General features: G+C 32.4%; 1 protein-coding gene across 1 annotated transcript; it reads left to right on the top strand.

Moving 5' to 3' along the window:
* The first annotated feature begins 3,058 nt into the window (after positions 1-3,058).
* LOC149571770 (myb-related protein 340-like) lies at positions 3,059-5,528 on the top strand. The gene is made up of 3 exons (XM_089809866.1): positions 3,059-3,456; positions 4,619-4,748; positions 4,928-5,528. The coding sequence occupies exons 1-3, from the start codon at positions 3,333-3,335 to the stop codon at positions 5,364-5,366; spliced, it is 693 nt and encodes a 230-aa protein (XP_089665992.1). The 5' UTR covers positions 3,059-3,332; the 3' UTR covers positions 5,367-5,528.
* Positions 5,529-11,779: the final 6,251 nt, after the last annotated feature.

Below are 11,779 nucleotides of genomic sequence, written 5' to 3' on the forward strand. Positions count from 1 at the left end.
TTCCTTTAGTTGTGAGAGACTTTCTTTGTACATGAGTAACTCATTGGGCTATTTGAAGCTAGAATAGATTCTTTCCTTTTTAATGCATTTAAGAAATTTTTCTTGTCCTTAAATTTCACCTAAGAAAAGGTAGTAGATCATGTGTATTTTTTGCATTAAAAATATTTGGTTGGATTATGCATGTGTATATGCTTATCCATAGTTGAGCATATATTTTAATATGTATTCTTAACTTAAGCTCACTCAATGGAGCTTTTTCATTGGGCCTAGTTTATCTTAGTTGAGCTTCAATTATTCTTTTCTCATTTTTGGGCTCTTTCAATTTATAAAACAATTTCATATAGGTACATTTTTTTTAAAATTCAAATGCAGCAAATATCTGTTGTGGCTCTCATTTTGTGAAGGTGTCCATTTTCTATTTGATCTTATAGGTGCTTGACTTACTGCAACCTTTGTCTAAAACCTTATTTTTAATTGTAAAACAACAGCTACTCCACTATAATAAAGAAAAGTTCAAATTTGTTACTTTCTTCTAGTTCCATTTTTTTCATAAAGACCTATAATTGTTTAAATTTAAATATATAAACACTTAAAAAATCTCATAAAAGCTAAAGTTAGTTCTTTTCAACATATGGAATGAGTATAATAGACCTTGTTCATACTAACAACTAATTATCAAGTTCCAAATGAATCCTCAAAAAAATAATATAACTACTAGAAGTCAAACCAAAAAAAATTGTGAACTTCTATAAAGAAACAACAAAATTTTGTTAACTTCTATGAAATGCAATCATGCAATATAATATGACAAAGATGAGTTGTTTCATTTGTTATATAGTTTAACTCCTTGACAGATATAGTAATCTGAAATGACTAAAATGATATTTAATCATTTCTTATCTAGTTTAACTCCTTAGTAGATATAATATACTACCGAATATTACATTACATTAAATTTCTTCCATAAACTATCTTCCCGTAAATTACGTCTGTTAAGAAGTGCCAAAAACATGGTTGGGGTATAAAAAGTAAATCATGTTTGTGAGAAGCAAAACCATGGAAGCCACTTTCTCGTAAAATCCAAACTATGACGAAAACAAGACGTCACAACACAAAAGGAGAAAAAAAAAAAAACAGTGAAAGAAGCAAATATAGAATTGTACCACAGAATAGATTCATGTCACCAACTCTTATTTTCACATAACAATCTTGAAAAAGATTAACAGAAGTGCTCGGGATTCAGGGATAAATTATGCCTTTCGCCGGCCTTTATGACTTTTTTCTCACATTAAAAGACTTGTCACATTTGTTTATGAGCTTTATTTTCTTCCTTTGTTGCTTTTAACAACTATTTAAAATTTGAAAAGAGAGGAAAATAATGTACAAATTGGGCTCTCAGCGTCTTCTAGTTTTCCTTTTTGGATTCATTTTCTTGCTCTCTCCAAATCCACTCTGCCACGCGTTTTTTGTCATTCTTTCAATCATTTTCAGGACCACAATTATTTGCTTAGTCAAGGACGGCATCTGCTATCATAGAATTTCTTTGATGATTTTGTCCTCTAAAATCTTCCATCTGCTTTGTCTATAAAATAGAGGGAATATTAATTGACGGCCCTCCATTTCATACACATAGATTGTATATACACGTTTACTATCCTGTCATGAGTGCAACTCTGATGCGATTTGACCATGTTAGATTTGCCTTCGCTCTCACAATTGCAGATCGTTTTTCTCCACAGTGTATTTTATTTATAGCTTTATTGCTTTGGAGGTTATTGCAGGAGTTAAGGTTTGAATTTTGTTTTTCAGTAAAGTCTTTTTTTATCCTGAGCATCAAGCATGTGAGTAATTAGGTGGAAAGTATATATTACATCATCTTCCATTAATTATCAGTGTCACATTCATTGGGATATAGATACTTCTGCTCTTGGTAGATTGCCGAGAAATACGCTGCCTTCTTATACACGCATTGTAGGTAAAACAGTAGTTGATAGGTCAAACTGTGTTTAGTTTAATGAAAGATAATGGTAATTGTTTGATTCAGTGTGCTTATACTCAATAAGATTTACTATATTTCAAAATCAATGTTCGTAACAAAGCATTGCTTTGAATTGTTAAAACTATTGTCCATGTCATGAGACATTGAAATATTGAAATTTTTGTGGCTTCTTCAAGACAGTGGGCTTGTGTTGGTATTGATCTTGTTGGACGAACCAAAGTGACAATTTTCAATAAATGGGCTAGAAATCTAGTCATAAATCTTGTTGGACTAACTACTACACATCTTTTAGATTAATACTTTATCTATTTTAGTATTAAGACTAATTTGTAATTATATGTTTATCTATTTAAATGATTTTTCTTATTGACATGGAAAGAAAATTAAAAAATAAAGCATTGTTTTGATAGTAACATTACAATTATTGAAAATATCTTAAAATGTATTATAATCTGTGTGACATTCTTTGAGAAAATGGACTGAAAATCTAAAGTCATGTTGGAATAACTGCCACATCTGTAGGAGTTGATTTTGTACCCAACCATCACTCTGAATTCAAATAAAGACGATGAGTTGAAATTTTATTAATACATGAAGATTTTTGTCAAAACTGCGGGCTCTAAGAATTATATTAAATTCATTTCTAGAAGTTCTGTTTATTTTTTAATGTTAGCTAAGAGGAAGTGAAGTAATCATTTGAAACTAGGCCAACATTGTTGAAGTCCAAGAGTTTAAGTCCAAGAGTTTCAAGATGGACCAAGTTCACCGTAAAAATTCTTATTAAATAACAAATCCAAAATAGTTGACATTTGGGAAGAAAAAATGGTGTTCAAGCTACTATTATAGTGCTTCCTGACCTTAAAGTAAAACAGGTATAGCCGACCTGACAGTTGATTGTTTAGCAGTGTAGAATTCAATTTGTTTCTTAATGCAGTAGACATCATCCTCATGACTTTCACTCGGTGGTAATTCTTTTGTTCTATATTACCAATTTGTTGGTAATTCTGGTGTTCTATATTACCAATTTATTGGAAATCCCAGCCAAGAGATAAATAAGTTGGCCCACTCAAAACAAGACATCCGTACACATACTATCCATGTATATACTATAAAAGAGCTTCATGGTGAGCACTTTAATCTCCACTATATATTTCCTATCTTCACTGATTGTGCCTCCATAAAGAGTTCCAAATATGCACTGTAAACCGGCGACATGATAGCTTGGAACTACGAAGAAAAGGGAAAGCTGCAGAAATTTTGTTGGTGACCAATGACTCACACTTGTTAACCATAAAAGGAATTGGGTTGACAAAGAGCAACTATAGTAGCTGTTATGGATATCCAGGAAGAAGAAGACATAAGGAAAGGTCCATGGACCTTAGAGGAGGATATGCTTCTCACAAACTATATTAATCTTTGTGGTGAAGGTCGTTGGAATTCTGTAGCCAAGAATTCAGGTAACATCTAAACCTCAGGAGAAACAATAGTTCTAATAATGATAATCTGAAGTTAGGCTACATGAACTGTACTTGTGTTAACAGTTGAATGAGGTTATTTGTATCATGATCAGCATTTCTACCCAACTCTCTTTTGGGATTAGATAGTTTTCTCTGGCTTATGTTTTACATGCACCAGCAATTAAGAGAGATGCGTATCATTAATTAACAGTTAACAGTTTCTATTTTTAGATTTAGTTGTAAAAGTTTTTCAACATTTTCATTCACATTCTGTTGTCAGATTATGAATTGTTTTAGTAGATCTTATTATCAGAATATTAGATCATACTCTATTATCAGAATATTAGGTAACTTAAGGAGGAGAAACTTAATTTCATTCATTGTTAGAATCATGAAGAGAAATCATCAATACAGAAAGAGGATAGTTTAGAAATAACCTGGACAATATGAATGGAGGAGAATATAACGATGATATAATAAGAGTTCATTGTTGAACACCTGTATTGGTAGGTATCTTATGCATTATTTAATTCTGTTGGGTATATGAGATCCAATGGAATTCTGTAACCAGGAATTCTGGTAAAATCTCAATCCTAGAAGAAACAATAGTTCTAATACTGATAATTAGAAATTTAGTTATGTTAATAGGTAAATGGGATTAATCATACCGTGATCAGCACTTCGGTCTAACTGGCTTTTGGGATTAGATATTCTGTTCCCGTTCGTGTTTTAAATGAACATGACAATACTAGATTTTCACTGACAAATGGTGGTTTCTAATTCAATTGTACATGAGATATTGATTTGTCCTTCAGATCATAATATAAATTTTCTTCAATGTTTGCAATCGCACTTCATTCTATGATAAATATCATCGTTTTACCTTATTTGTTTCAGTATGAGATCCAACGGTTTTGTATAAGACCATATATTAGCCGGCCTAGAAAAGGAAAGTGCCCTTAGTTCTGTATTGCATCATCTTCTCATGCATTGAATCCATGAGCATCTAGATAGATATCTCGTCCATTCAATCCATGACCATCTACATGGATAACTCTTGCAAATAAGGTTTATACTAAACTTGGAAATTCAATTTAATAAGTTTCAGAATTTGTTAGGCATGGATGAACTTATTCATTGATGATCAATATATATCGAGCAGGGCTGAAAAGAAGTGGGAAAAGTTGTAGGCTGAGGTGGATCAATTATCTGAGGCCTGATCTAAAGAGAGGAAACATTACTCCACAAGAAGAACACCTCATCATAGATTTACAAAGCCGCTGGGGAAACAGGTTGGTGATAGGATTAAATTGTTTCATAATATTTGTCTAGTGTAATAGATTATCAACAATTTAAAGAATCTTTTCCCTAATGAATGTCCAGCACTTAGCCAAAATAGGTTTAAAACAAGGATTTTGGGAATTAAGGAATAGAGAAATATACTACTGAGGTTGATTTTATTGCATTGCAGATGGTCAAGAATTGCTAGGCGTTTACCTGGTCGTACAGACAACGAAATTAAGAACTACTGGAGGACAAGGATTAAAAGAAAGCTCAACGTTGGAAACACATCTTCACAACATGAAATCGTTTCTAACTATATTTCGAATCCATTTCTTCTGCAAAGCAGTGAACTTGAATGTAACATAGCATCTCAGACTATCCTCCAGCAAACTGAAGCACATACCAAGTCAGAGATTCATTTTTCTGGACAGCCAAAAGAGCATTTTGTACTTAACCCAATTGATTCAATGAGAATAGAAAGTGAAATGAACCAGTTGGAAGGCAGTAGTGGACTTTTTGACTCTACAAGTATGCCTTTCGAACTTGATTGGTTTGCAGCCATGGTATCTGAATTATATTCTGATACAACTGAACATGGAGGAATGTCCCAATTCACCAAGTTTTAATGTACCAACTAATAGAAATCTAATTTCAATGGTATCCAGAACCTAGTTTCCATGCCATCTGAAAGGAAAGAAAGAGAGAGAGAAAGGAAACTGGGGTTTACATAGGTTTTGTAGTCTTGATCATTTGTATGGTTGTGAAATAAATAAAAGTTCAATTTGATTTGTCTGTGTCGCATGATTTAGATAATAGATTTCCTTCTAAAAAGATTTGGGTTCATTAACGATCAATACAGCAGAAAAGCTAAACGTTTGAGCTTATGTATCGCCCACAGGCAGCTCTCAAAGAATCCCTTTCAATACCATTATGGATAGAGGGCGTCCCATACCATACAAGATTTAAGATCACATCTTTGCACGTCATTTGTTTTATTCATTGTTTTGTCTTGGTTTGAAATTCAAAATGATATCCTCAATAGTTGCTGAGAGTTACACGACGGTCTTGTCCAACCCAAAATGATGTGCCTATTAAAGAATTTTGAACAGAGAATATTAAGATCAATATCAAATGAGACTGATACTTAGATTTGCCTATTGTAGTGGCTAGATGTGTATGTTAGATGCTTTTATACTTTCATTCTACACTTATTTTTAAGATTGTTTAATGCTTGCTTAGGCATAGTCCATAGTATATTGTTGTAGCGTTCAACTCGATATAGTTTATAAATTTGACTTGTTTTTTAAGTTTAATTTTTTAAAGTAAATATTAGTTTGTAGGTCTTTTGTATTGACACTCAATATTGCATATTATATGTTAACAAATTTGATTATATATTTTATCAATTTTAGTTTGTAGATTCAATTGTTATATTTAGATTGTTAATTTTGTTAGACTTCCATTTTATAATTTTATAATTTATTGATTCAGGATGTTTAAGCTATACTTATACAATACATGTAATTTAATTTATTTTTTACATTAAATAATATTAATTTCAAATATGTTTTGTTGACTTATTGGGATTAGGGTCCAAACTCATGAAATCAATTCCACATGAAAATAAAAGGGAAAGTAAGGAAAATAAACTAATATCAAAAGTTATATAAAAATAAATAAACCTTGAAGAGAACTATCAACAAAAATAGTAAAAATAAGAACAAATGACATAGAAAAAAACATAAACATAAGATTAACCTGCATCCCTTCTAGATTAAGCTCCTTGAATTTTTTTATTTATTGAAATCATTTACATATTTGTGCTCATTCAAGCAACAATATGAGACTTACAAGATGAGAACTCATTGCTTCAACTAACTATGCTAAACCCCTTGAGCAACTCCTTAAAGATTTCCAAAAACTAGCCCCTCTAAAATGGCTCAAAAGTGAACAAAAGTAGAAGGGCCTTCTTTCATTGTATGGGAAAAAACCTGCAAATTTCCCTTTCTATTTTCTCAATTTCCTCTATTCCAATTCCTCCTAGATAGTGTTGAAGAAAGTAAGAATCTTATCCATCAACTATTTGCTAAAGGTGACGGTGTTGGTGTTGGAAAAATGTAAAGTATATAAGGAATGTGGACATTCTTAAATATAAAATTTGAAAATTATTTCAGCACATTCTTTATTTTTATAAAAACTAAACAGGGGCTAATAGACCTCTCTTAGGCTTGGTAACTTACATTTCCTTTGCCTCCAAGAGGCCAAAATTGCTAGGTTTTTTTGCTTAACTCAGCTTGTCATGTGATTTGGATAGATAGTGGCATGTTTTCTTCCCAGCATGAGGTTGGTTGAGGTGGTGTTGTTACTATTCTCTCACCTCTTTAAATTTCTCAGTTATTTTGCAAGGTTTTGATCCCATGTAGAGAATAGTTTGGAATTTTTTGCCCTTTTTAGAAATCATTCTTTGCTATTGCTAATGTTTATGCTCCCAATGATGTGGTTGATTGTTCACACCTATGGCATTGAATGACAGATCATTTTCCATGTAGGTTTTATGCACATATTTCAACACGGTTGAGCTAGTTGGTGAGAGAGAATCTTGATATTACATGCAAAAAAAAAATGGCCCTTTTTTTATCCCAATACTAACTGCTACTATAATGGAGGGGTTTGGCATACCTGGTCCAACTTTCAAGATGGACCTAACACTATTGGATGTGACTCTCTGACCATTTTCCCATTTTATTTTCCATTATTTGGCTAATAGCTCACCGTCATACTTGTAAGATTCAACATTTTCTAAAGATGTCTCTATTGGCTCATGCCCTCACCTCTTCTAGTATCATGCATATCTGGAATATTGGACCTTGGTCCCACATGCATATCTAGAATATTGAACCTTGGTCCCACATGTATGTTGGGTGGATTAAATGGTGGAATGATGCCATCACCTGTAGTGTGAGGTTTCTTCATATTTATGGTAAACAATTGGCCAAGTATTATCGAAGGTCTTATGGGACTACCACTAAAGATCTATGTACCACATCGTAATCCCTTTCCATGAATCCTTTTGATACAAATCTATAAATCTGGGTCGCCACCCTTCATTTCCATAAGCAAGTTGCAAATAGCTATGCTACTCACGGAGCTTAGATCTGTTGAAAAGAAAAGTATTGAAGTGTGGAACCTATCATAGAAAAATCATTATTTTGTCACTAATGTCAAACTTGCTAGTTGTTGGTACGACAATTTCTTTTTTTTTTAATGCTATCAATTGATTTTTTAATGAAAAGGATTTGAAGAGAAGATAACAAGAGTACCTAGAGAAAGGTTGAATTATATCATATATACAAGAGCACTAAGACTAGATCACACATTGATGATATGATGTAGTGTTGATCTACTTAAGTCTAAAGTGAAAGGTTACTTAAGCTAAGAGAAGAAGAAGTGTTTATGTAAAATATGTTTGCCAAGCCTGATTGAACAAATAGTGTAAGCCGAGAAAATTCAATTAAGGCCGAGCACAAAGTTAGTATAAGCTAAGAAAAGGAAGATTAGTTAGTGTCAAGTGTCAAAAAAGACCAATTAGTGCCAAGCATCAGAGAAGTTAGCAAATGTCGAGTATCAGTGGAATAATAGTAGTGATTGAGAAAGCAAGACTTAGTTCATGTCATGCAACCTTGTGTTGGCTGAGCATCAGAAGGTTGTTATTGCTAAGTGAACAATATAGATGCCAAGTGAAAACAAAAAGAGTTTAATAAAAAATTTGATGAATATTAGCTGACAAATTTGTTTTCTTGAATTGTGTGAAGCTCGTGGAAGATATGTATGATGAGTTGGAGGAACAAAATTAAAGATAAACCATTTTGTGGTGAATCTAATGAGGATTCCAAGAGAAGTTTCTAAAGGGACCCTAATGGAAAGAGGGAGGATTTGATGAATCTGACCTAACTCTAAAATGGACGATTGTGGTTAAGCAGAAAAAGATCAAAATTCTCTTTTTAAAGGGATACAAGGCCAGAAGAAAATGAGTGTGTGAGTGAAAAAGAAGAGTTTGGAGGTTTTGCTTCATATAATGGCTAAAGGAATGAATTTGCAATTGGGATACTAAGAAAGAAGGCTTAAGGAGTTGAAGGCTTGAAGGGTGAAGAAGCAATCAAAGGTGAAGAGTACGAATGCCAAGTAGAATGGAGAACTAAACCAAAGATCTGTAATCTGCAAGTGAGTTGTATTTTTGTATCAAATCAAGTCCTATTGCTACTTTCTAATTAAGGTTGACCTAACAATCATTTGTAAATCCTAAATAATCTGGTGACATTCCAATGGAATGTTCTAAATTTCTCTAACAAGCCTCACTCCTAATAGGGCAATTGAAATCATTTAATCAAGGTTACATTTAACAGTGTGCATTCTAACCTTTAACAAGGTTGACTCCTCATAGGGCTCACTTTAGAAGAGTGAAAATTGGTAGCATGTTACTAGTGGTTTTTTCCCAATTGGGTTTCCACATTAAATCCTTGTATCAAATTGTGTGGATGCTTTTGTGGTGTTTCATGTTTACATTTCAACCAAGTTCATTTGACCTAGGACAACAATCTAGTAAGTTATGGAGTTATTGGATGATCTAATCAATGGATGCACTTATATGTTTGGTGATTAATGAAAAGTTTTATTTCTACATTCAAACCTTGGATAACTAATTCACCCACCCCCATCCCACCCCACCTCCTCTCAGTTAAATAGTTTGAAGGTACTAGAAGCTAAAGTCAAGATGTACAAAAAAGAGATACTTAAGCTTAACAATGATAACTTTCCTACATGACAAAGTTTGATGAAGTTGCATTTAGGAAAGCTTGGAGATTTTTTACTTTCAACTATAACTACTCAACATGAAGAAATAATAGGAGGTATAAGAATACAAGAACTTAAAAAAAAGAACACAATCAGGAAATGTTGGAGATTGTGTCTGCCCTAAGCTATTATGGGTTTGAAGACATCAAATGGTGTACCTCTTCCAAATAGATGTGGGATGCCCTATAGAAGATTTATGGAGGAGATAAGAATGTGTTGAGAGGAAAATTTGAAAGCCTCAGAAGAAAGTTCTATGAAACGAGAATTCAAGAAGGTGAGAATATAGTCTAGTATTTTGCTAGAGTTAAGGAAGTTGCTAATGCCATTAGAGGATCAACTAGGAAAATTGAGGATGAGACTATGATCAAAAAAGTGTTAGATATTAGAGTTTCTTCTATAAAACAACTGAGATGTACTCCTCATAATGATCTAAACCTTGAAGGATTGGTTTGTAGATTTACTGCTTTGAAGCTTTCAAATTTTGATAATTTCAAAATAGATTGAAAGAGACTAAAGATAAGAGAAAGAAAAATATCAAACATTTTTCTAGTGATAGTGATATAGATGAAGATGATTTAGAAGAGCTTGAAGCATTGCCGGCTAGGAGATTTCATAGAGGAAAAGGGAAAGAAAAAGGTAAGTTACCTATCACTTGTTTCAATTGTAATGGGGTTGGTCATATTGTAGTAAGGTGTCTAGAGAAGAAGAACAATAGAAGTGGAAGTATATATAGAGGTAAAAGAGCTAAGAGTAGCAAATATTATAAAGATAAATTAAAGAAGGCTTGGTAAGTTGCTGAAGAAGAATCCAATGAAGAATCAAATGAATATGATGATGAAGTTGTGTATATTTCTATAAAAGATGATTCTAATGAAGATGAGATAATTACGTTAATATCTTATGCGAACAAGAGTGACAAGTTGATCATTGATAGTGGCTATTCTAACCACATTATTGGAGACACAAGTAAGTTCAACTCTCTTATGCATTGTAATGGTAATAGTGTTAGATTTGGTAATGATGCACCCTGTCTGATAAAAGGAAAAGGATCAGTAAAAATGACATACAAGATCATGTGTGACAATGATTACTATGTGGAAGGACTTAACTATAATCTATTGAATGTATCACAATTTAATAGTTTAGGATGTAAGGTTGAATTTGGAAATAGAAAGGCTAAGATTTATAATGCTGATGTTGAACTCATTGGTAGTGGTGATCAAACTAGAGGTAATCAATTTTATCTTGACATGAATGAAGCTTCTCTTCTTGTTGTACAATTTGATGATGTGTGGCTATGGTACAAGATTATGTCATATAATTTTTTCCAAATTGGTTATTAGGTTTGCCAAAACTAAAAAAACCAAATAATGTAATTCAAGTAAACAATGTCAGTTATACAAGATGAAAAAGTATATCTTTAGGAGTAAGACACATACTTAAATTGCAATTTTGAAATTAGTTCATACTAATCTATGTGGACCAATCAATGTCTACAAAGGTGAGAAATATTTCATAATATTTGTTGATGATTATTCTAGAATGATGACTATTATGTTTCTGAGAGAAAAAAATAATATTTTTCAAATGCTTTTAAGTGGTGCTTGGCAAGATTTGTAAAAGAAACTAGAAGAAGTCTAAAGTGTCTAAGATCTAATAGAGGTGGATAGTTTACATTAAATAAATTTGAAATTTTATGCAATGATAAATGAATCAAGAGATAAACTTCTGCACCTAGGAATCCTCCACAAAATGGGATAGCTGAAAGGAGGAACATATTTGTGATGGATTGTGCTAGGACATTGATGATGGAGAAAACTATTTCTTTGAAATACTATAGAGAAGCTGTTAGTACAACTATCTACATGTTGAACTAAGTACAAGTGAAGAAAGGTACGAGTATCACATCTTTTGAATTACAATATAGACACTCACCCAATGTCAAACATTTTGAGGTATTTGGAAGAAAATGCTACATTCTAAAGGACAATAAGAAAGGTAAAAGTGATGCTAAAAGTGAAGATGGTATATTCTTTGGTTATTCCACAAGAAGACAAGCTTATAATTGTTTAAATACTAACACTAGCAAAGTTGTGAAAAGTGCCAATGTAAAAGTTGATGAATATACAAAAATACATAAACAAGAACAAAAGGAGAAACTTAAAAATTATAAAAATTGTTTGCTACT

This window comes from Cupressus sempervirens, chromosome 2 (genome assembly GCF_028749045.1).
Source record: "Cupressus sempervirens isolate cs-2001-9-10 chromosome 2, ASM2874904v1, whole genome shotgun sequence".
NCBI classification, from domain to species: Eukaryota; Viridiplantae; Streptophyta; class Pinopsida; order Cupressales; family Cupressaceae; genus Cupressus; species Cupressus sempervirens.

Coding starts and splice junctions, on each gene's coding strand:
- LOC149571770 (XM_089809866.1), top strand. CDS start 3,333: ATGGATATCCAGGAAGAAGAAGACATAAGGAAAGGTCCATGGACCTTA. Junction 3,457..4,618: donor TTCTGTAGCCAAGAATTCAG/GTAACATCTAAA, acceptor TATATCGAGCAG/GGCTGAAAAGAAGTGGGAAA. Junction 4,749..4,927: donor CAAAGCCGCTGGGGAAACAG/GTTGGTGATAGG, acceptor ATTGCATTGCAG/ATGGTCAAGAATTGCTAGGC.